Here is a 24,985-nt window from a genome sequence, read left to right on the forward strand (position 1 = left end):
GGCCTTTAGAAAATTTCAGTTGATGCCAGAGCGGTGGGTGCAGCACTCCATGTCCTCCAGCCTCCGGAGAACTGGGCCCCTGTTCCTTGGAGGGGCTGGGTACAACCCCACTGTCTAGCTGCTGCGTTCTGTCAGTAACGCAGCCCACGGCCACTGCAGCAGGGCCAGCCATGCCATTCAGAGCCGGAGGGGGGATTGTTTGGGGGTGGCCCAGCAGGGGCCCTGGGCTGCCCTTATCTTTAGGGACCTGGACTAGACAGCGCTTGGGTTCCTGCCCCTTTAAGAGAGGCTGATGTGTTGGCTCGGGCAGTAAGCCCTGCCTGGAAAGCCCAGCCTCCTGGATCTGGCATTCCGCAGAAGCTGGGACCCTGCTGGGAAGGACCCAAGGGATGGATGGAGGCAGCCGGGTTCCTAGCCGGCTGCCTGGGGGAGAAAGCAGCCCAGCCTGCCCCACCTGCTAGGCAATGGGGAAGGCAGGCAGCCGGGGACTGATTGCTTGCAGCGGGTAACGTGCACATCCCCGGGAAGCTGCAAAGGTGATGGGAGGCTGGTGCCTGCAGTGACCTGGCAGCCCCTTCATTGCGCCGGCCTCTCTCCGGGTGCACGCTCAGCCCGGGCCCCGGCGTCTGGCGCTCCCTCCCTCCCCGAGCCGCGGCCACCGGCGGCAGGAGACCTCGCCTCTTTGTCTGCAAAGGCGAAGGTGAGGGCGTCTGCACGGAGACGCGCCGCCACATGCCGGCGGCGCGGGGCGCTAGATCCGTCGCCTCTGCAAGGAGCGGGAGCAGGGCCGAGCCCGTAACGCGCTAAGGTGAGTGTTGCAAAGCCCCCCCCCTTTATTCCCCGCCTGTCAGCCTGCAAAGCCCCCCCGGAGCCCCGCGCCCCGGCCCCTGCCCAGAGACACCGGGCGGTGGGTGGGGTGGGGATCAATGTTGCTGCAGTTTGGACGGGGCGAGGGGGCAGAGTAGGAATGAGATGGGGGGGGGCGCTGAGGACTATTCCTGGCACATCTGCGCCCCGGGGGTGGGGGGTGAAGTCGGAAAGATGCTGGGGGGGGGTCTCGGTCCCTGCGAGGAGCCGCGGGAGGCGTCAAGGTGACCCCCGAAGGCTCCGGCTGGCCCAAACTTTGCCTTGGACCCTCTAGCTCCGGCCATCCCCCCACCCGGGCGAGGGGGGGCGCTTGGGGATGTCGGGGCGCTGGGGCCGGCGAGCCCTTCGCCCAGGTGCGGGGGGTGGGGGTGGCGCTTTGCCAGCCCTGCGAGGGCTCTGCCTGCATCGGGGCCCAGCCAAGGATGCGCTGCCCGGGTTCCCCGGCGGGCCCGCAGCTCCAGTCAGGAGATGGCTGAAGGCTGCAGCCCAGGGAAGTGTAGGTTAAGGAGGCATTAGTGCCCCACGCGTGGGGAAGGGGGGGGTGAGGGCCCCGGGCTGCTCTTCTGCAGGATCAGCTCCCCCCTTCCCCCAGCAGCAGGGGCCCCCCAGGCCTGCCCCATTTGGGGCTCTCCTGCAGCCAGATTCAGGGGCCTGGGCAGTGCTAACAGCGCCCCCCACTTCCCTGGCCTAGCCCCACCAGGAACCCCGGCGCCGTGCAGCCCGCTCTGGGGTGGAGCCCACCGCCTACGGCACTGCAGGGTTGGGTGGGAAGCAAAGGAGGCTCGTGTACCCGTTACTGCTGAGGTGACACCAGTTAGGCTTTGGCGAGGGGACCTGCTGCTCATCTGAAAAGTGCCAGGGGAGCGTGAACAAAGCCAGGTTCTCCTGGGCACCCTCCGCAGCCCAGCACCATGCGGGGGCCGATTGGCTCGTAGGGAAGAGCGCCTCCTGTGGCAGCTCTTCCCATGCGGGCCTGCTACCCCAGCACTGGCCTAGCGCCCTGCCTGAGCTGCTCCGACTGCTGAGACCAACCCAGGAGCCTGTGGGATCTACTGGACTGAGGCAGATGATTGGATGGGGTCGGGCTGGTTTAACCCAGGAAGGATGGGGGCGGGGAGCCTTTTGCCCCAAGAATTGCGATGCATTGCAATGCCGTGGCTTTGTCTGTCATCCCAACCCACTGCCCCCTTACCAGACAGGAGGGTGGTTTCCCCTTGGACATCAGCAGCTCCCCGCCAATGGCAGGAGCAGATTGGAAGCTTGGGGGGCTCCCTGAGTAAGTATCCTAGCTGGATTTACAGGGGGTGCCCCTGAATCCCTCCTCTGACTCCCTCCATCTTCCCCTCTAGTCTATCTCTGCCCCTGCCCAGTGAGGATGCAGCAGGATGGGGACTGGGGAGTGGATCTTGCTCCCTGCTCCCCACTTGGTGTGGAGGAGGGAGAAAGCCTAGGAGGGGAGCAGGAGGGATGGGCGGGGGCACAGGGCAACATGCTGCTCCCTGCTCTGCTGTCTCAGCCTGAGACCTAGGCCCGGCCGGCAGATCGTGGATAGTTCTCTGAAGATGTCCACGCAGTGTGCAGAGGCGGTCAAAAAAGCAAACAGGATGTTAGGAATCATTAAAAAGGGGATAGAGAATAAGACTGAGAATATATTATTGCCCTTATATAAATCCATGGTACGCCCACATCTCGAATACTGTGTACAGATGTGGTCTCCTCACCTCAAAAAAGATATTCTAGCACTAGAAAAGGTTCAGAAAAGGGCAACTAAAATGATTAGGGGTTTAGAGAGGGTCCCATACGAGGAAAGATTAAAGAGGCTAGGACTCTTCAGCTTGGAAAAGAGAAGACTAAGGGGGGACATGATAGAGGTATATAAAATCATGAGTGATGTTGAGAAAGTGGATAAGGAAAAGTTATTTACTTATTCCCATAATACAAGAACTAGGGGTCACCAAATGAAATTAATAGGCAGCAAGTTTAAAACAAATAAAAGGAAGTTCTTCTTCACGCAGCGCACAGTCAACTTGTGGAACTCCTCACCTGAGGAGGTTGTGAAGGCTAGGACTATAACAATGTTTAAAAGGGGACTGGATAAATTCATGGTGGCTAAGTCCATAAATGGCTATTAGCCAGGATGGGTAAGAATGGTGTCCCTAGCCTCTGTTTGTCAGAGGATGGAGATGGATGGCAGGAGAGAGATCACTTGATCATTGCCTGTTAAGTTCACTCCCTCTGGGGCACCTGGCATTGGCCACTGTCGGTAGACAGATACTGGGCTAGATGGACCTTTGGTCTGACCCGTTACGGCCTTTCTTATGTTCTTATCCAGCCATGGCCAGAGCTCCATGAATTACTGACATCCCAGCTGATCAGTGGCTGCCTGCCCCCGGCTCCCCGGGACCTGGCTGAGCTACATTAACATTGGGGTGTGGGGGCAGGGGAGAGGTTCCCCTCCAGACTGTAGCTAAAGCCCTTCGGGGGAGCAGCATCGTGGATAGCTTCAATGGGATCAGCCCCTGAATTCTCCTCTGCCTTGGAAGGGGTTGGCACCTCCAGGCTGGGCATGAAGGGGCTATTATCCGTGTCAAGCACACCTACACCCCAGTGCACACCTACACCCAAGGGGTTAATACTCAGCAGCACCAAGCAGCTCCCCTGGGAATCTCCACTGGTCCACGGATGCTAATAGCTGCTGCAACATTTAATGGGGAGGCAGAGGCCACGTGGCAGCTGGTGAAAACCAAGCCAAGCTGCCCTGTTCTAGCAGGCGTAGGGTGGGGGCTGGCTGCAGGGGAGCTCCCAGCGACTCCAGCCCCTGCATCCCAGCAGGAGGCACTGTAGGAATAACCCCAGGGCAGTCCCAGCTTTTTCCCAGCCGGGGCACGTCGGGGCAGGAGTTTCTGGCTGTTCAGCATAGAACAAGCTCCGATGAACTGGCCACTGTCTGTCTCCATGGTGCACGTGTGTGGTGTCCCCCTCCAGAGCGCCGCCATGGCTGAGAAGGGGATCGACCCGACCTGCGTCTCCATCGCCTTGGAGGACTCCGTTTGCAATGCTGGCTCCCAGGACGCACCTCTCCTGAAGAAGGTGGAGAATCACATCACAGAGGCGCAGCGGTTCTCGCACCTGCCCAAGCGTTCCGCCGTGGACATCGAGTTCGTTGACCTGTCCTACTCCGTCCGTGAGGGATCCTGGTGGAAAAAGAGAGGTAGGGCATGGCAGCCCCTGCGGAGGGCACAATGGTCCTGTGAGTGTAACATCTTTTATGGCAGTTGTATTCCTGGGGCCAGGGAATGGAGAGATCTAGCCAGGAGGGGAGAGATTTGAAAAGAAATCACGAGAGTCAGAGTCTTGAGGAGACACAGGTGGCAGGAGCTGCAGAGGCAAAGGCTCTTGCACCTGCAGTGGCAAAGGGACTGTTAGGAGATGCGTTTTGCACTGTTTTAATCTGGTAACTGAAGGGTTAACTGTGGCGTGTATGAGCTAGCAGAGAGGCCCCTGTGGGTTGCTTGTTTTCCTATTGGGTAGATCATGTGAGGGAGAGGAAAAAATACCCAATGCTTTGTTGCAACTAATGTTCTATGCTGCATCTGTGGCTGAGCATGGGGACAACCCTGTGCTGCAGAAGCAAAGGTCTCTGGCTCTGAGTTGGTTAGACGGTGGTTTAGGTCTCTTATTCCCTGGAAACTCTTTTCTGTGTTTAATGCAAGTGCAGTGCTTGGTTAAGGAAATCGAAGAGGTGCCAGTAGCCACCAGAGACAGAACTGGATGACAGGAGGGAGGTGGGAGGGGAGGAAAAAGAAGACAACAAATCCTGGGGGTGCAGTGGGAGCGAGCCCATGCAAGGGTGTTTAAAATAAGAGCGGTGATTTTGAGTTGGCTCCTACAGCGGGTGGGCAACCACCAGGGGAGGTGTGTGGGGTCAGGGTGCTCCCTGCATTCTGCAGCCATTGGGGATCTGATGAGCTGGGGCTAGTGAGGTAGGGAGGAGGGGTTGGAATAGGAACAGGAGAGGAGATGGGAGCTGGTTGCCGATCCTAGCACCCATCACCCAAGATGGCCAGAAGTCAAGATGGAACCACCCTTCAGTGCTCCAACTGACACGTTTGCCCCCCAGCTGGAGGCGGTGAGGAGGGGAGCAAGGGCCCATCAGGGATGGCTGAGTTTGTAATCCTGTGGAGTTTGCCATGTCCTGGGGCGGGTGGGGGGGGGGGTGTTGAAAGCATCAGTTCCCTGCTCCCACCGGTGATGATTTTCTACTTTGGTGGTTCTTGGTGCTGGAAATCAACATCCCAGACATCTCTGGCACCGCCTGGGGGAGAGGGTGTGGAGTCTCTTCCAAGGCTGCTGAGGCTGGCTGTGCTGGCGTGTTTCAGTTATTGGATGTGCTTGTGGCCAGGAGAAGGGGGAGATACAGGTAAATTACAAGCAGTTGGCGCAGCAAGGTGAGGATGCCAAAGCCAGGCGTCACACTTCCAGCCCTTGCACAGTAGGATCCATGCACAGCCGGTGAATGTTGCTGAATTTGACTCTCCAGCTGTGATATCAAAATCTATGTTTAAATGAACCCCTGGGGGCATGTTTCCAAAGGGTCGTGTGGGGTTCCAGTCACATGGCTCTTGGGGAAGTCTCTGCTAAACCCCTGGGACTGTGGAGATTCCCCCACCGTCTTTCTGTTCTGTTTGTACAATGCCCCTCACAGTGGGGTCCTGGGCTGGGACTGGGCCAATACAAAAAATGAATAACAACAAGAAGTCTTTCTCTGCGCCAACCCAGCCCATCTGTGGGGAGTGGAGTGACAGGCCCTTCCCCCTGCTGCTATTTCGAGCATCCATGTGGGGCTGTAGTTTGATAGAGTGTAGTGCAAACCACCAGACAGGAGCTTGAAGGGGAGGAAGTCGTCACTTCCTGTGGCTGTATAAACTGCAGTAACCTCTTCCCCGGTACCTATCTTCCCTGCCCATGGCAGAAGGGTGTGCTCAAGCCATGGAATCCGGCTGTTGGGAGGAGTTTGCCTCCAGGGTCTGGGCTCCAGCCTCTTTCTGATACGGTGACTTTCAGCCTCGGTCCCAAAGCACTTTGCAGGGGTTATTTACCCACCACTGAAATGCAGCCACCTCTGAGGTGGGATGCAGCAGCTGTTAAAAAGCACCCAGTAACACCACACAACAGTTGAGGAGAGGAGTGAAGGAGAATCCAGTGAAACCGCTGGGCAGGATTTAGGGATGCAGAATGGAATTGCCCACACTGGACGTCTCCTGTGTAATGACCCAACATGGCCAGAATCTCAGGGACAACAGAGCACTCAGGGCTTCAGATCCCCTCCAAGAGACCGGTTCTGAAGGAAGCTGCTACAGACATGTCATCCTGCTGGGTGGGTTAAATGGCACTTGAAAGCCCCTGATTGATGTGTCAGATCAGAGCATGAGCAGGCTGAGAGGGGAGTCGGTGTGTGGGAGGGGTTAGTTTCCTGCTCCCACCGCTGTCCCACTCCTCAGGCCCTTTGAGGATGGCTCCTATCAAACTATGCGTCGGTGGCATCCCTGTTTCATGTGTGTAACTCGGGGGGCCCCCCAGAGAGCCGGGGGAGGCTGATGGCAGCCGGTAGGTGGTAGTCTCCTTTAATTAGCTCCTCTCATTAATGGGATGCCAATCAAATGGCCCCAGGAGGCAGAAGAGAAGCTGATCCTGGAGGGGTGAAGAAAGACACTTTTAGAGCCCAGGGTTTGGTAGCGGTAGGAGATAGCTGAACGTCACAGCAGCTGCCGAAAGAGCAGGGCTGGGTGGAATGCCTTAGTGCAGCTGCACGGGTGCCAGAGGTGATAGGATGTGCTTTGGGGGTGATGTTACTAGCGGGTCCCAAGTTTTATAGGATGTTGACTGCAGCTAGGGAAGGACCAGGGCTTGGTAGGGCAGAGATTGGGGCGGGGTCCCCCATCAAAGGCTGGATTTGGGGTGGATGCAACCCTTCCATCTGAAGGGAGACTTGAACTGCTACTCTGGTGGGGCTCATCGATATCACCTCTACCGGGTGAGACAAAGGGAGCATCCCCCGGCCAGACCAGAAGCAGCCTGGCTAGTCTTAGCAGGCGGGGGTTCTGTGCAGCTCTTACAGCCAGTAATGCACCCATCTGGGCAAAAAATCAGGGTGCCTGGATCCTCAGCTGTAAATGATCCACATTCCAGCCTCTGCAGAGAAACTGGGGAGTCCTTCATCTCCCCAAGACAGACCCTCCCACCGTGGCCTCTAGGAAGTTCTAGAATTTGGCCTTTCAGGTCCAAAGTTTTCCCATGGATGTGGGCATGTGTCCACATGGCTTCTGCATGTGTCTATTTACCAAGTATCATTAATCCCCCTTTTACAGTTGGAGAAACTGAGGCACAACGAAGGCAAGTGACTTGCCTTAGGCCACCCAGTGAGTCAATGGCAGAGCCAGGACTAAGGCCCAGGTCTTGTGGCTCTCACTGCACTGTGCCCCATACGTTCTCCTTGACCAACGCAGCCTGTGCCCCGCATTATGGACAGAGCCCCATCTCTCCTCCAGAGTCGCTGGCGCTGGCACGCATGGGGGCTGTATGCACAGTCTATAAACCATTCCATTGCATCAGGACTTTGCCCCATCTCCTGTCTGTTCCCTTTTCCTACTGTCTCTCCTAAGCAGAATCTATTCTTGACCCATATGGACTGAGTCAAACATCCACGCCCAGCGCCTTCTGGCAGGTTCAGAATTAGGTGGAATGAATTCATCCAGCCCTGCCAGAAACAATGAGCTGAGCATAGTCATCCACCTATTAGCAATGGGACATCACCCTAACCCCCTGCTATACTGATGCTATCACCCTGCATATCCCGTAATGGTGATGTCAACCTAAATGTCCCACACATAACGATGAGGTCACTCTGCATCTCCCCAGGCCAGGCTGGGTATCTCTGGGATCAGCCCCTTGCCTGCTGTTTGCATTGACTCCCCCAGAGCCCACTCCACCCTGCCGGGACAGGAAGGGCTGGCATCAGCTGGGAGTTCTCCCCATCACCCAGAGATGGGGGAATAGCAGGCAACGTTCTGAGGCCTTTCTCAGGGCCTGATCCTTGCTCCGATGAGCAACCTTTACTCAGGCAAGTAGTCCCTCTGGCTCCAATGGGTGGCAGGCTCAGTTCCTAGCTCTTTATTCAGGCAAAGCTCTGCTGGAGTCAATGAGGCTCTCTCTGGACGGAGGGGCTCCAGGGTGTATCCCAGTCACGGTAAATACTGTACTTGGTCCCTTTCAAAAAGGGCTGCTCAGGATCCTTCTCCCATTGAATTACTCTTGGGGCTGGGACTGTCTTTATTCTGTGTTCGTACAGCGCCTAGCACAATGGAGTCCTGCTCCATGCCTGGAGCTCCTGGCACTACAGTCATACAAACAACCATGGCTGTGGACAGGTGCCCACATGGCTTCTGCATGTGTGTGTTTACCAAGCATCATTATTTCCCCTTCTACAGCTGGGGAAATTGAGGCACGGAGACTTGCCCAAAGTCACCCAGCAGACCAGTGGCAGAGCTGGATATAGAACCCAGGAGTCCTGACCCCTGCCTGCTAAGGTGGAGGCTTCGGGTTCCCATGCAGAGCTGAGAAAGCTCTTCGCCAAACTCAGTGTGAGATTCAGGGGTGACGGGGATGGAGCCTCATCCCCTGCTCAAGGGGATTTAAAGCACATGGGCTGTTGGGAGTCCAGCTGGGGGTCCTGGTGAAGCTTCCTCTCGGAGGTGGTCTCCCTCACCCTCTACCACCTCACATCAGCCTCTGTCCCCTCCCCAAAACTCTCCACCACCTCACATCAGCCTCTGTCCCCTCCCCACAAGCCTTCAGATCTCCCCTCCTGCCTCAGATGTCTGGGGGAGGGGGCTGGGGCAGGGACTGAGAGGGGTCTGGTCCTGCGGGGCAGCTGATGAGGCAGAGAGGGCTCTAGTGGGCGAAGGAAGGGGGCTAGTTTGGGATTGACCCCATTAGCGAGCACAGCCCCGCAGGGCTCACTGAGACGCCAGAGGGCTGGGAGGGGAGCAAACCCGCAGGAAAGGCAGCTGGGGAGCAGACCCCAGCACAATCCCCATCTTCACATGCCGGAGCTGACAGGCAAACTGCAAAGCCCCTGCAGCGCCCGCTGTCCTTCCCCAGCCGCACGCGGGGGTGGGCTGAGGGCTCAGCTGCTGTCGGGGGTTACTGGCTGTCAATGAACTCGAGTAACCGTGCTGCAAGCTGCAGCCCTGTGGAGGCTGGTTTGTGTGCCACGCAGAGCCACCAGCAGGGCAGGGCTGGGGGAGGGGGTGCAGCTCAGCACCTGGGTTTGCTGTGCTGCTGCTCCCGGCTTGGGGTAGTTGGTCACATGCCCCCACATCCCCATCTTCAGCATCTCGCACGAGCCTGGCCAGGACTCAGGAAACCTGCAGCAAAGCCACCGACGGGGCCATGAGGAGGAGGAGGATTATATGCTGTGTTACCATCGTGCTTAGGAGCCCTTGCCAGGGGCCAGGCAACCGCTGCAGGGCCATAAAGCTGCCCCCAGATTGCTTGCTGGCCCCACCAGCCCCCTCCTTGTGCCAGCTGCTTCCCTGCTCCGGAGCCGACTGTGCCGTTAATTTCCTACGGTGCTCCTGGATGGCAGCAGGAAAGGTTCTGGGGTGCACGTCCCCACCGGAGGAGAGGAAATGTGCATGTTAACACTGACCCAGATGAGGAGAGCAGTCCCTGGGCCCTGAAACAAGATACACATCTTCCCAGGGGTGATGGAAATGCTGCTTCCCCGGCACCTGATCCAGGGCCACTCAGGCTTTACAGCAGCAGCAGGGATAGAACACAGACCCTGCCTTCATGGAGCAAGAGGAGAATCCCCATTAGCTGCTAGCTGTATTGGGTCCAGGACACACCGTGAGCAGTTCTGATTCCTTCCAGCAGAGGGAAGTATTGTTCCATAAACCCTAGAGTTTGGTACCCAGGAGCCTAGCCAGGCTGATCTGCATATAGCTCTCATGATGCTCTGGGCTGAAGCCCAGCTTTTCCTTTGCCCTGCTGCATTGCATGGTGAGAAGTTGGGAGGGACAGCACAGCTGGGCATTTCCAGGAGAGTGACCCCAGCGCTGTGGATGCAGATACTAGGGGTTAACCCCTTCAGAACCACAGGGGGTTGCCAAAGCTACCAAGGTTGCTGGAAGGAGGGATGTGTGGTGTGCACTGCTAATGGCAGCTTGGTTCTTGCCAGGTCTGGTGCTGCCAAGGTGCAGAGATCCATGAGCCAACCCCACAATGCCTGTGTCCCTAAGGCTGTGATTGCTGGGGGCCAGAGCCTCATTTGGAGGGACTAGTGGGAAGTTGGTTCCTTATTTTGACCGTGGCGTCTGTGTGAGAAAGCACGGCAGAGGGGGCATCTACACCCCATCTATAGGAGAACAGACGGCGTGTCCTGCAAGACCTTCAAACCCTTGTTGTTTATTTGTGTTGGGGTAGCTCCTATAGGCCTTAATTGGGGCGCAGGGCCCTGCTGCACTGTCCAGCCATGACGAAAAGACTGGCCCTGCCCCAAGAGCTGACAAGTGACAGCCGGTGGGCAGCAGACAGATACAGTCTAGGTTATTAGATTAGAGGGATAGAAACCTGGCATCCTCCTAATCTAATCTCATCCCTCTCTCTCATCTCTATGCTCATGTACTCGTTCTGTCTATCCTCTCTCTCTCCGATCTGCCCTTGACCATGGTAGGTGGGTGCTGCTCTCAATAGCTGAAGTTGGAGAGAAAGGCCCTAACCTTCCGCTATACCGATCGCTTGTTGCCCTGATGCATGGGGGTTTGATTGCCCTTGTTTGAGCCTGTGGCTATAGGTCGGGGAGTTATCCAGGTCCACCCCCAACGTCTGACTCCGTTCCTCGGCCCCTGGGCCCCTCCCGCTGCAGTTCCTTGCCGCCTCCACCGGAGAAGCCCCGAAATTGGCTTTGGAAGGTGATGGCTCCTGAGAGACACAAGGCAGTGCCTGTCACGCGCCCCCGAGACATCTTGTTCCCAGCGCTGCAAAATGCTAATCAGCCCCTTCAAGTCCCTGGTAATTCTGGGGCTGATTAGCGGCTGCTGCCAGGTGTCACAGTAGGAATGCAAAGTAGGTCGGCGGGCCATCGATCTGGCTGGCGCAAGCCTGCAGACTGGGCACTGGTATTGCTGGGGGCTGCTTCCCAGAAAGCCCCTCCTGGGCAGAGCCTGCCCGGTCAGTGCACCGCTGGGTGCGCCAGGGCAGCAGCGATGACTCAAACACCAGCAAAGAAAGATCCCTCTGTGAATCTCAGCCCCCCGGGGCACTGCAGTAGGACCACTTGTTAGTCCTCGTTACTGGCCGGGGTGGGCAATGAGGTGGTTATTGCTTGGAGGCAACGGGAGAGGAGTCCTTTAGCCCATGGTGGGCTCTCCCCCTTCGCACACATTGCTCCTTACATGCAGAACAATCTCCTGCTTCCTGTCCTGCAAGCCCCCTCGACTTGCTCTCCACCCTCCCAGAGTTTTGCTCTGCTGCCCCTAAACTCCCCTCTAGTTTCTCAGCTGGTGCTTGCTTGTCTTTATCTTGAGCCCCAGCCCTGCCAGGCGCTGGATGCCTGCTGGAGGGGATGGGCCAGAGGGCTCAGCACCATGCGGCATCGGGCTGGTAGACTCAGGACTTGAAGGTGTCGTCGTTGTGCAGAGCAGGCTTTGCTCTTGCTTTCCCCAAGGCCAGTGTGCAGCGGTGGCCCCCTTGTCACTGGAGCCAGTGCAGGTTTGCAGTGAGCAGAGAAACAGAGCGGAGCCCAGCCCAGGGTTTCTAACACACCCGGCCTGTTCATGGTGCCAGAGAATGAGGGCAGATCTTGAGAGGTTGGGGGGAGAAAAGTGGGGTCCCCTGGGATTCCACATTTGGGTTTCCTATCCCAGTTTGTTTGATTTCCACCATCCCAGTATGATCCTCTCTCTGTCCATCCCCATGCCATGCTCTGTCCTAGTATAATCTGTCCCATTAGGCGCCGCGCTTCATTCCAGTATGACCTATACGTGCCTATTCCTGTGCGCTCTGCCCCACCCCTTGACTAGTCCTGTCACGCGTCCTTTGCTTTCTCGTTTCTGGATGGTGGGAGAGGCCCCGGGCATGCAACTTATCGGCTGCAAATCGGACAGACTCCACAGGATGCTGGAGGGAAGGGGGTGGAGGGAGCTGGCTGCTGACCTTAGCTTCCTGGAATTGACAACTGAAATCGACAGGGCTCTGCTGCTGGAGCCAAGCTGGACGGAGCCTGGGGCAGAGTAGCCTGGGCCTTTGGCAGACAGACGCCTGTTAGCTAAGGTGTGGGAGGGACCCTGCGTGCAGAAACAGGCGCCCTGACCCAGGCCCGCTCCCCTGCGGAGCGAACCTCCACCCAGCTCCGTCTCTTGGGAGATTCCATCTCCCCTGCCCTGGCTTTGAGGCTGCCCCAGCATGTGGCATCCTGCCGTCTGTAGAGACCCTTATCACTTTCCGGCTTGCCCTGCTGCTAAGGTCCATAGCCCCAGGCAGATCCAGGGCCCCCAGGAGGCTGGGCCTTCCCCATCGGGGGCAGGAAAATCAGCGGGGAGCATCTGTGTGCAAAGTCAGTGCCATGAATTGGGATGGGGTTTCACCATTCATGGCAACCGCACCTGTATTCCCCCTCTGGGGCCCAGCAAGGGCACCCACTCTTACGCTTCTGGCTCTTGGGTGGAGACCTGCGTCTCTCTCCCTCTTGACGAGGGTATTTCCAGGCTGCACAGTTACCTGCTTGTACTGTGAATTCCCAGCAAAATCAGACAATCTAAGCAGGCTCTGCTTTGCTTTGTTGTCAAAGGCTTTGAACTGCATAATGGCTCACAATTATGTCACTATACAGCTAGATTCAGAGTCAAGGAGTTGAACGCCAGGAGGGAGACTAGATGATCTAGCCTGACCTTCTGACCGCAGCTCTTTGTAAGCAAGCACATTTGTTCTTAAGGTAACAGCATTACAGAGAAAATGTATTAAGAACCTACAAGCATGCTAAGAAGCTTGCCAGAGATCACCCCAACTCCCACAAGGGCTCTAGCTGGTGAAAACATCCTTCAGACCCCACCAGGAGGGTTTTCTGTGGTCACAAGTTCATAACAACTGTTAGCTCAGTACAAATTCCCCATGAATCTGAGAGTCACTCTTTTATCCTGTTTGAGCCTCTGACTTTCTCCTTCTGTAACAGACAATGGGGTTTTCCTTCAAAAGGATGGGTCCAGAGGTGGGCAATTTGCATTCCCCTCCTCCCAATATTTCCTAGGAAACCCACTCAACTGAAAGGTCTGACACGTTGTTTGAAAAGAGACGCTCATAACGCTTCCCAGGGTTTACATTAGTCCTGCCTCCCCCTTAAAGAAGTCCCATGCAATCCCACGGTAACACGCCCACATAGGCATTTGTAATACAATGAACTCCTAAATTATTTAAACTTAGTTCAATAAGGATTGCCCAGGAGCTGGCAGGAGATTGCCTGATCTGGCACGGCGGCCTGGGCATCCCAGGTAGTGCAGGAGCTTTCACCTCCAGGTCACCAGTTAGGAGGGAGCTCTGCCAGCTCTGCAGTGAGCTGTGTCCATGCCATGTGCACTAACGAGATCTGTTCCTAATGGTTGCTGCACCAGAACTGCCTGCCTGCTTGCAAAACAATGGTAGATGTTACAGCGTCTGCAGGCTTGTAATGTGGCACCGGGGCTCAGAGGGCGGGAGAGGTTGGGGGATGGCCCCCTGTGGTGTCAGTGGATGGGTGGACAGGCTGGGAGTCAGGACTCCTGAGCTCTCTTCCTGATTCTCTCCCTGCCCCGTTGTCTGTATGACCCCATTCTGTACCTCAGTTTCCCCATCTGCAACATGGGGAGAATGATCCTGCCGTGCAATTGTAAAGGGCTTTTGACTGAGAGAGCTTAAGGCCAGAAGGGACCATTAGATTATCTCATCTGATCTCCTGTCTAACACTGGCCACGATATTTCACCCAGTTACCCCCGAACTGAGCCCGGTAACTTGTATTGAACTAAAGCGGGTCTCCCAGAGACCCTCCAGTCTGGATGTGAGGCCAACAAGAGACGGAGAATCCACTACTTCCCCTTTGGAAAGTGCCAGAGAAGGGCCACGGGCTGGGGTGGTTTTACTGTAGTGGGGGATGGCATACGCGCCTCCACCCTAGAGGAGTTACAGATGTGGGGCTGGCCCTTCGCATCATGGCCACTGGCTCCCCAGCCCTCCCGTGCCACTGGACAGTTCTCTAGGCTCCCCATAGGGAATCACCCTGCTTCCTTCCCCTCTTCCAGGGTACAAGACCCTCCTGAAATGCCTGTCCGGGAAATTCTGCCGGCGTGAGCTCATCGGGATAATGGGCCCCTCAGGCGCTGGGAAATCCACGCTCATGAACATCCTGGCTGGTTACAGGTGAGGCAGCTCCCTGGCGGGGTGAGGGCAAAAGGTTCCCTGCTGAATGATTTACCCCTGTGCATGGGACCGAGAGCCCGGTGTTCCCCTCTCTCCGGCCAGCCCGGTAGGGATCGGAACGCAGTGCACTGTGATGGAGGCTCCTGGGGCTGGGGTATCCCTGCGGGAGGTGGAGATCCACACTCACTTCGCCTCACCAGCGCCGCACTCTGTGTCTGTCACCCAGGGAGACGGGGATGAAGGGCCAGATCCTGGTGAACGGCCGGCTGCGGGACCTGCGCACCTTCCGCAAGATGTCTTGCTACATTATGCAGGACGACATGCTGCTGCCGCACCTGACCGTGCTGGAGGCCATGATGGTGAGTGAGTGGGGGGTGCAGGGTGGCATGGCCCGGGCAGGGCGGGGAGGCTGCAGGGCTCGAGGGCTGCTCTGAAAGGGTAGCACAGCAGCGAGGGATTGCTTGCTTGGAGCTGTGTTTTGGCCCTGAGATCCCAGAGCTGAGTGCAGTTGGCATAAGACCTGACCCGGATTAACCCACTGTGGGCTTGCCACTGAGCCCATGGCCGCACGGAGATGTGATGGCACGGGGCCACCTTCCTCCTCGGAGTGATCCCACCGGCCTGGGTGCAGTGAGCGCCATTGTATGGCTATGGACTCTGGTCTATATGGGGATAAGAACAGAATATGTGAGCATGTAGAACCCACATTGGCTTGTGTTTTATAGACCAGCCGGGGTCTTCAGCTGCTGTTACTGGGGGAGTTTGGTGCTCGTGAAAGCTGGGGGAGCTGAGCCAGACTCTGCAGGCAGCTGCGGGCTCCCCTCACATGCCTCTGCAGCCGTGTTCTGTAGTCTGCCCTGTTATCCCAGCCCTGCGCTCCCCCGTGCCCACAGCTCTGCCAGTGCCCCTCAATCCCAGCCCACAGCACCCCCCGGAGTCCCCCATGCACACGCCTCTGCAAATAACCCTCAATCCCAACCCACAGCCCCCTGCTATCCCAGCCCTGGGCTCCCCTGTGCCCACAGCTCTGCCAGTGCCCCTCAATCCCGACCCACAGCCCCCTGCTATCCCATCCCCTGGATTCTGCTGAGCAGAGCTGAGGGCAGAGTGCCTGGTCTGCCATGGCATCCTGGGTGGAGGCCAGGAGACCCCTGGTCGTTCTGTCTGGGGTTGGGCAGGCCCCGTGTGGCTGGCCTCAGGCTCTGACTGGCCCCTGTGTCTGCTCCCTGCCCCGCAGGTCTCTGCTAACCTGAAGCTGAATGAGAAGCAGGAGGTGAAGAAGGAGCTGGTGAGTTGGGGGTCCCTGCTCGGTAGCTGAAGGGTTTCAAGGGAGGGCAGCACTGCCATGCCCAGAAGGGCCCATCCTGTCCCTCTGCCCACAGGATAAAGGGGCTCCCAGGGCACAGCCTCCCATCCACTGCTTCAGCCTTCTTAATGGCTCAGTGCACCAGCACAGAGGCGGGGCCCCTGGGAGGACTGGGGAAGATGGGGACACAGACTGGGCATTGGGGGCAGGGGGAGGTGTGGGCACAGTGGGGGCAGGGGGAACTGGGGACTTGGGCTGGGCACAGTGGGGGCAGGGGGAGGTTGTGGGCACAGTGGGGGCAGGGGGAACTGGGGACTTGGGCTGGGCATGGTGGGGGCTGGGGGAGGTGGGGACATGGGCTGGGCATGGTGGGGGCTGGGGGAGGTGAGGACACGGCTGGCCACAGAGGGGGCTGGGGGAACTGGGGACACGGGCTGGGCACAATGGGGGCAGGGGGAGGTAGGGGCAGGGGGAACTGGGGACTCAGGGTGGGCACGGTGTGGGCAGGAGGAGGTGGGGACTCAAGCTGGGCACGGGGTAGGGACAGGGGGAGGCTGGGACTCAGGCTGGATATGCAGGGGGGCTGGGGAGGTGGGGACCTGGGCTGGGCACGGGGTGGGGACAGGTGGGGATATGGGCTGGGCACAGGGTGGGAGCAGTGGGAGTGGGGGACATGGGCTGGGTACGGGGTGGGGAGGCAAGGGGAGGGGGACACGGGCTGGGCACGGGCTGGGGAGGTGGGGACCTGGGCTGGGCACAGGCACAGGCTGGGGGAGGTGGGGACCTGGGCTGGGCATGGGGCAGGGAGACAAGGGGACGGGGGGACATGGGCTGGGCACAGGGTGGGGGACATGGGCTGGGCATGGGGCTGGGGGGCACGGGGCTAGGAAGAGTGTTGGGGGCCACGAGCGCCTTTCACACCCTGGCCCCAGGGGGGGCCGCGCATCCCTCCAGGCGAGGCTGCGGTGGGGGCAGCGAGGCTGGCACAGCGACCCGGGGCCCAGTCGGGGAGTGACTCTCTCTGCTCTGTGCGGGGCCCAGGTGCAGGAGATCCTGACGGCGCTGGGGCTGCTGGAGTGCTCCTACACCCGCACCATGTCGCTGTCCGGGGGGCAGCGCAAGCGCCTCGCCATCGCCCTGGAGCTGGTCAACAACCCTCCCGTCATGTTCTTCGATGAGCCAACCAGGTGAGCACGGGGCCTCCCTCCCGCACTGCTCCAGGCCAGCATGGGGCTCCCCCTCCTTGGGAGCCTGGAGCTGCACGGGGGGAGCCAAGCATGAGCAGTGGGGTCACGTCTCTTTGCTGCAGCTGAGAATGTGGGCGGGGTGTCACAGCCAGGGACGAATGTGAATTGACCAGGATGGGGGGCTCTCCCCACACCAGTTGGAGCGGGGAGCTGTGAGGGATGCTGTGTGGCCACGCGGGGGGAGTGGGGAGCCCTGCTCTTTGTATGAGCAGCTGGGGAGCCCTGCCCTGTAACCCCTGCTAATGGCTCAGGGTCACAGCCAGGCCCCTCCAGAGTTGGCTCGGGGCTGCCTGAGGTGTCCCTGTATCTGGGATGTTCATTCTCTCCCCATCCCCATTCCTATCCCACCTCTTTCTGGCTCCACTCCTCTTCCTCTCTGCGTTCATCCTTTCCCCCACTGCCTCTCTCTTTCCCACCTCTTCTATCCTCCTCACACCTGCATCCCCCTTTTCTCGCTCCTCCCCCCCCACAAACCCCATTCCTTTCTCTCTCCCCCCTTTTCCTGTCTGCAGTGGCCTGGACAGCGCCTCCTGCTTCCAAGTCGTCTCTCTGATGAGGTCCCTGGCCCAGGGAGGCCGCACTATCATCTGCACCATTCATCAGCCCAGCGCCAAGCTCTTTGAAATGTTCGACAAGGTGGGTGAGTCCCCTGCCCGCCCCTGTGCTTTGGGGAGTATCGCCTGCTAATGAGAGCTCTGCCTCCAGGGCAGAGCTCTCATTACCCTTGGGCAGCATCTCTCAGCTGGTGAGACCTCACCGTCTCCCCCTTTCCTGCAGGGCAGGGCGCTCCCTGGCTTGCATGAGCCCTAGGAGTGAGAGGTCCCGGGGTCTGGCCCGTGGTGTTTAGTGGGGGACTTGCTGCCATTTCCTGCTCAGGCAGCTTTGTTCTCTCTTCCAGCTGTACATCCTGAGCCAGGGCCAGTGCATCTTCAAAGGAGTGGTGCCCAACCTCATCCCCTACCTGAAAGGGCTGGGCCTGCATTGCCCCACCTATCACAACCCGGCTGACTTCAGTAAGTGCCCGTGCAAAGCCAGGCTTCCCATGCCTTTTCCTTGGCCTGCAGCCGGCCCTGTCTCTCGCTACCTGAGCTGGGCCAGGCCGGGCCAGGACGGCATGGGAGAGCTCCCAGGAGCGGGAGGGCAGAGGGGTTAGTGATTCAGCACGTGACTCCTGGTGAGTTTTTCTGGGAGTTGGAGAAGTTCGTGCTGCTCTCCTGGACACAGCCCAGCTGTTGTGGTTCCGTCCTCCCCAGGGCCTTTCACCGGATGTGAGATACTCCTTCACTTCCTGCCCTAAGCACTTGTGCTGTGTTACTGCTAAACAGTTGCCGCCTTCCACCCAAGAGGTGGCTGCATTTCCTCAGGGATGAGTCCCCTCTAGACCCCTCGCAGGGCGAATGAACATTGCAAGGTCCTACAAGAGCCTTCGAGGGAAGGGGGTCTGGGTGGGCCATGCACTGACCATTCTCCATGCAGAGTGGCTCCAGGCACTCGGGAGTGGGGTCTCCCTCCCCACACCTGCCCAAGGTTTAGGGGGGGTTATGCCTAGAGGACTGTCCCCCACCCCACCTGGCGTGGGTCAAAGGGCTCTGCCTGGCTACTCCAGCCATAGCACCTGGCCATGGGGAGGTGGCGGCTCCCCTGCAGTCGCCTGCCTTTTCCTGATCCTGCTGCCTCTGTCATAGCTCCCCATCCCATCTGGGGGACGTTTCCAGGAGCAGACAAGCCTAACTCCCACTCAGCCCTGAGATGGAGGTTAGTACACCCCCCACCCCCAATGCGCCAGGGCCAGGGCAGAGCGGGCAGGGGTGCCCAGCCGCCCCTGATTGTCAGCCGTGGCTGCGAAGGGCAGGGCAGGGTGGCCAGGTCCGAGGGGGTCTCAGCGCTTGCTGTTTGGGTTCCCCCCCAGTTATCGAAGTGGCCTCAGGCGAGTATGGAGACCTCAACCCGTTGCTGTTCCGGGCCGTCCAGAACGGGCTGTGCACCATGGCCGAGAAGAAGAGCAGCCCGGAGAAGACGGACTCCTCCTGCCCAGTCCCCTGCGTGACGGTCAGTGCAGCAGCCCCGAGGCAGGCAGACCCCGGGGCATCTTTGCCCCCGATGCCCAGAACCCTGAGGCGTGGGCTCTGTCCCTCCAGGTGGGGCTGGGCTGTGGGTCAGCTGTGGGGAACGGTCCTGGTGTATCTAGGGAATATCCTTGGGACAGCAGCATCCTTGCCCTCCTCACGCTGTCCCAGACCCTGGTTGGCTCCCGGGGGGGGTGGGTACAGAGCGGATGAGAATTTGGGAGCAGCCCCTGCCTTGTTCCCCTACCCCGAGGGAGTGATGTCCGTCTCTCCACCTGTGGAGTTTGGGGTGCCCATTGCTGTGTTATCTGGGCACTGATAGAGCACAGGCCTATGGCACTACAGCCCCCCTCCCTCCCAGGCAGTGCCCCTTGTTCTCCGGGGAGCTCCCCACACACCAGAGCACCATGGAGCCCCTGTGCTGTGTCTGCCCTGTTGCCCCCCTAGTGCCATTCCCCAGTGTGTGTACAGCAGCCCCGCCCTGGCCCAGGGTGCTGCAGGGAGTGGGACGGTGTCTGGGGCGAGGGGCGTGGCAGGTGCTGGCCTGGCCTGGGCCCATTGTCTCTGAGGTACTGGGGGTAACAAGGCTCCTGTGGGTGGGGCTGGTGCCCGCACTCCCAGCAGATGCCCATGGGGGGGGGGGTGTCTGCATGTCCGGGCTGGGAGCCCCTGGGTCCCTGACTCTCCATGTCCTCGTCATGGTCCCCCCACCCCCCTCCAGGACGTGGATCATATTGAGAGCCACACGTTTGCCACCAGCACCATGACCCAGTTCTGCATCCTCTTCAAGAGAACATTTCTGTCCATCATGAGAGACACGGTAAGGGAGGGGCGCTGGGGGACGGGCCAGGGCAGGGGAGGGGGCAGAGAGCAGAGGGGACAGGTGCTATGGGGAGCAGGGTCCAGGGTTGCGAGGCGGAGGGAGGGGAGGGGACCGGGGGCAGAGGGTGGGAAGGTTGGAGGCAGGACTAAGGCACATGCAGAGGGGATGGGGTGGAGGGAGCAGAGATTTAAGGTCTGGCGGCTGGAGAAGGGAAGGGAGAGGCTGTATTGTGGGAGCCCCCTTACTGCTGGAGCCAGCGGGTGGAGGGTGCCCATCGCTGCCCTTGCTGTCGGGGGTGATCGCTCAGCGAGCGTCCCGGCGCGCCCAGGGCTGGTGGTAGGCCATGGCCCTGCCCCTCTCTGAGTGCTGAGCCCATCTCGCCCCTGCAGGTCCTGACCCACCTGCGGTTCATGTCCCACATCTGCATCGGGGTGCTCATCGGGCTGCTCTACCTGCACATCGGCAACGACGCCGGCAAGGTCTTCAACAACACCGGCTTCCTCTTCTTCTCCATGCTCTTCCTCATGTTCGCCGCCCTGATGCCCACGGTCCTCACATGTACGGCACACATCTCCCTTAGAGCACTGACGTCTGTCCCGGCAGCTCCTGGGAGTGAGGGTGGGGCAGGCCAGTCTGGCGGCTGGGAGCTTTCTGTGCTGCACTGAAACTCCCGAGCCAGTAACTCCCTCTGCCCCGGCCTGGGGCCGAGCTGGGGTCGCTGCAGGGCAGGCGGGGCCAGCCACGAGCCAGCCAGCAGGGTGGGGTGGCCAGGAGCTGAGGGGGCACAGAGGCTCCTTTGGGGTGTCAGTGGAAGACCCCCAGGCAGGTTAAGAGGTTAGCCCAGTGCCCTGTGTTGTGCAGGTCGGGGTGTCAGGCCCCTGGACCACAGGGGATCCCCTAGCTCTGGCAGCTGAGCTCCTCCATGGGGTCCAGCTGGGTTTATCCCTGGGCGACTCCAGCCAGGCCTGGGAGAGGCTGAGGTTGGGAGCGATGGGCAGTGGGTGGAGGGTAGGTGGTTCCGGGCCCAGTTGGGTTCTTGAGAGTAGATCCCGGTGTCCCTCGCTCCTGGAGGCGCTGGGTCCTTCGTGGGTCAGAACCAGCCACAGCCACGCAGCTCCAGCTGGGCTCAGCCACCTCCCAGGAGTCCTGGGGAGCTGCTTGGCAGCACTACTGGGCTTCAAGGGTTAGCATCTATCAATCCCCCCTCAGCTTCTATTCGAGCGAGGAGCCGGCAGGCGGGCTGGCACAGGGCACTGCTTGCTGCTAATCTGCTGGGTCCCTCTGTCCCTGCAGTCCCTCTGGAGATGTCTGTGTTCCTGAGAGAGCACCTGAACTACTGGTACAGCCTAAAGGCCTATTACCTGGCCAAGACCATGGCCGACGTGCCCTTCCAGGTGAGGATGCAGCATGGGGGGAGTGGGGATGAAATAGACTCTCCTAGGTTAGGCCCATGGGCTGCTCTGCCTACAGGGAAATCCAGGGCTGGCTTCTCCCGGGTTCCTGCCGCTGGTTGCACAGCCTGGGCCCTGACCCCCTTGGAGAGATGCAGAGGGGCGGTTCATAGAGCTCCGGAGGTCCCAGATCCCTGCCCTTGGAGCTCATAGTATAACTTGGACCACTGTGATGCTCGGGGCCACAGAGCAGGGGTGCAGAGACCCCATCGGTGCAGGGCACAGCATAGAACCTTGGTGGAGGTGGGTCCTGCTGAACCATCTCCCTTCCTCCCCCTGCAGGTGATCTGCCCCATAGCCTACTGCAGCATCGTATACTGGATGACAGGCCAACCCCCGGAGGCCACACGCTTCCTCCTCTTCTCCGCCCTCGCCACCTCCACCGCCCTGGTGGCACAGTCCCTGGGGCTTCTGATCGGAGCAGCCTCCACTTCCTTGCAGGTCAGAGGGGGCTCAGGTTTTGGTGGGGACCCTGGGCTACGTGCGGGGGGCAGAGTTTGCACCCGTCTGCTTTGTCAGTGTCAGTAATCAAGCGAGCCGGTGATGTGCCAGAGTGTGTGGACTGCAGGTGTGCGAGGGGGTGTCTGCTGTGCAAGGACGTGGCACTGAAAGCATGAGTGTGCATGTGCGTGGCTCTGTGCGTGCACACCAGAGAGTGTGTGGTGGGCATGGGTTCGCGTGACACTGGTCACGTGCTGTGATCCCCCAACCCCATTGCCATGCCTGACTCCGGCCTGCCTCTGCCTTGCAGGTGGCCACGTTCGTGGGACCGGTCACTGCTATCCCCGTCCTGCTCTTCTCAGGCTTCTTCGTCAGCTTCAAGACCATCCCCACATACCTACAGTGGACCTCGTATGTCTCCTACGTCAGGTGGGGGCTCGCCAGTGCCCTGTTCCCACTGCTGCTGCAACACTCGCGCGTGGATGGTGACTGCCCTGCATCTCTGGGAAGGCTTTGCAGGGGATTCAGGCCTGGCCCTAGGGCTTGAGGGGACATACAGCTACCAGGGACACCCTCTCAAGCCATGGCACCCTGCTCCAGGGATGCTCTGGCTGATGGGTGGTAGGATGCAGGAGAGGCAAGGACCATGGAGGGATGGTGCCCCCTTGTGGCTGCAGATGGGTTGCAAGGGCCTGTAGCTTCTTTGAGGATGGAGACAGACAGTCTTAGGGGAGATGATTTTATGTGTATCTGTCTGGTCCCTGGCCACACAGTGGTGCCAGTTCTGCAGCTGACCAGCCTGATACCCCCAAGTGCTACCAGCACCACTCCTGTCCAGATCCTTGGTAGCCTCTCCCGGCCAGCTCCCTGGCGTGCCATGATGCTGATGCCACTCTTGGCAGGTGCAGCAGAATCGGTATCACCCGTGGCTGGCTCCCTGCTGCAGAGCAGTCCAGAGGCTCACCCAGTCCTGTGCCAGGTGAGCCGCAGCCACTCAGTGTGTGTGCAAATCCAAGGTGCAGCAGGCACTAATGTTGCTTATGCTCTGGCGCAGGTATGGCTTCGAGGGCGTCATCCTCACCATCTACGCCATGGAGCGTGAGGACCTGGAGTGCCGGGAGACTCCCTGCCCCTTCCAGAATCCCAGCAGGATCCTCCAGGAGCTGGACGTGGAAGAGGCCAAACTCTACCTGGACTTCATCATCCTGGGCATCTTCTTCCTCGTTCTGCGGCTCCTGGCCTACCTGGTCCTCAGGTACAAGGTGAAGTCTGAGAGATAAGGGGGCCATTGGGGCCCGATGCCTTTCCCAGACCTGATCTGCCACAGCATGGACATTCCCAAAGGGACTCTCGGTCTCTGTGGATGTGGGACCACAGGGGAGGCATCGGGGAGGTGGCGGCCAGTCCTGGCTCAGTCGAGAAGGTTTTTTGGGACATCTCGGAACTGTTTTAACCTTTCCACACTCTTCATCGCAAATGTTTTGTACCGCCCTGGAATGCCTCATTCTCTCCCCTGGAGCCACGTCATCAGATGGATCTTGGATTCCTTCCTCCACCCTGTGCCCCAAACCACCACCTCAGGACACCGATGGAGGCAGTTGTCTTCCAAGCCAGAGAAAGAGAGAGCAGCCTACCAAGGCTTTGCTGTTTGGGGGAGGGGGTTGAACCCAGTTTACCTCCCACAAAGCACAGTTTTGTAGCGCAGTGTGTAGTGCAGTTTTTTAACTTGCCTGCGAGTCAATGTCCAGTAGCATGTGCATCCATATTCAGAAGAAATCAGAAGACAACAATAAGCTATGTGACAGAAGGCTTTCGTGTTTACCTTAGCCATAGCAACAGCCAATGCCATAGCCCCTGTCTTTTTTGTAAACTTCCCTTTTTCTTAAGGAAAAAACAAAACAAAACGACAACTCAGCTGCACTTAGTGCAGGAACAAGTACTGCAGCTCTGGAAGGATGCAGGTAGATCAGGCCTCTGCATTTAGGATTTGGCAGGATGTAATATTGGTAGAAACATTTCACTGACATTTTTTTTTAATGTTTTTTTCGGGAGGTGGGAGAGTTCCCAGCCCTGCTGGGTTTGCCGCCAGGGCTCTTCCTTGTTGGACTACTGCATGAGACCCAGGGAATGATGACGCAGACCGGGGTAGCCATGAGTTGAAAGGGACCAGTTTCATAGAATCATAGAATGTCAGGGTTGGAAGGGACCTCAGGAGGTCATCTAGTCCAACCCCCTGCTCAAAGCAGGACCAACCCCCAGACAGATTTTTACCCCAGTTCCCTAAATGGCCCCCTTTCCTTGGGAGCTGAGTAAATGGTGGAAAGGTAAGGGGCGGCTTCTCCATTCTCTTACGCTGGTGTGAATGGGAAGCAGCTGCTTGAAGCCAGCGGAGTTAGGTTGGGTTGAGAGAAGAATCTGGCCCAGTGATTGACCTCAGTGGAGTTGCTGATCCAATGTGAAATCAGAATCAGTCCCTAGGGGCCCAATGCTGCAGCTCACGTGGGTCTGATTCTCCCGGTTCACCTGCACCTTGCACCGTCACTTACACCTGCACACAAATCCTGCCGAATCAGAGCAGAGGTGTGTTTTACCCTTGCTTTGCCCAAGTGTAAAATGACGACACAACGTGCCGGGCATTAACGAACCAGCCCCTTTGAGGTTAGCAGGATGTGGCCCTGAGTGGCATGAAAGGTGAAAAGTAAAGGACCGCTCCTTTGTGTTTGATCACCCCCAGTCTTGTTACAATGCAGGGAAAGACATTTTCATTTGTGGCTGAGAATGGGACAATGCCCCTTTAACAGTTTGGCCTTGCAGCTGAAGCCCTGAATAGCTGTAGACAGACAAATTTCAAAATCTCCCTGAGCTCCCTAATCAGTAGCAGAAAACAGGCACAGAATTAAACATCCCCAGTATGTTTGTGTTCAGCCCGAAACAGTGTTTACCGTGTGTAGCACGTTGTGTACAGAGCATTTTGCAGGGAGACATTTAGCTGGCGTAAACCGGCATAGTTCCAGTGACTGCAGTGGAGCGATGCTGAGTCACGTCAGCTGAGGGTCTCCCCTTGTATGAGCTAATTTATTTTGGTGTACACCTGAAGTGGCAGCTCCATGAAGCTCTAGGTATTTAAAACATGATCCGTAGCTATAACTGGCAAGTAACTTGTAGCAGAGGGAATTTCAGGGGGAGGGGAGAAGAGAAGATGATTTCAGCTGAGATTTGGGAAGAACTGGGAGGCACAGAGCGGAGCTATTTGAAAGCGATTCCTCCCATCTTTGACATGCCAAGGCTTGAGCTCAATATGCCACGTTTCCTCTGCAGTAGCTGACAAGCCAGT

General features: G+C 58.5%; 1 protein-coding gene across 1 annotated transcript; it reads left to right on the forward strand.

Annotated features, from left to right (window-relative positions):
- The first annotated feature begins 328 nt into the window (after positions 1-328).
- ABCG4 (ATP binding cassette subfamily G member 4) lies at positions 329-23,852 on the forward strand. Its single transcript, XM_039496068.1, has 15 exons — positions 329-808; positions 3,853-4,078; positions 14,200-14,317; positions 14,544-14,676; positions 15,555-15,605; positions 16,665-16,810; positions 17,383-17,506; positions 17,769-17,883; positions 18,780-18,919; positions 19,658-19,756; positions 20,149-20,317; positions 21,053-21,153; positions 21,493-21,651; positions 21,962-22,080; positions 22,706-23,852. The coding sequence occupies exons 2-15, from the start codon at positions 3,862-3,864 to the stop codon at positions 22,929-22,931; spliced, it is 1,917 nt and encodes a 638-aa protein (XP_039352002.1). The 5' UTR covers positions 329-808; positions 3,853-3,861; the 3' UTR covers positions 22,932-23,852.
- The last annotated feature ends 1,133 nt before the right edge of the window (positions 23,853-24,985 follow it).

The sequence above is a fragment of the Mauremys reevesii genome, linkage group 12 (genome assembly GCF_016161935.1).
Source record: "Mauremys reevesii isolate NIE-2019 linkage group 12, ASM1616193v1, whole genome shotgun sequence".
NCBI lineage: Eukaryota > Metazoa > Chordata > Testudines > Geoemydidae > Mauremys > Mauremys reevesii.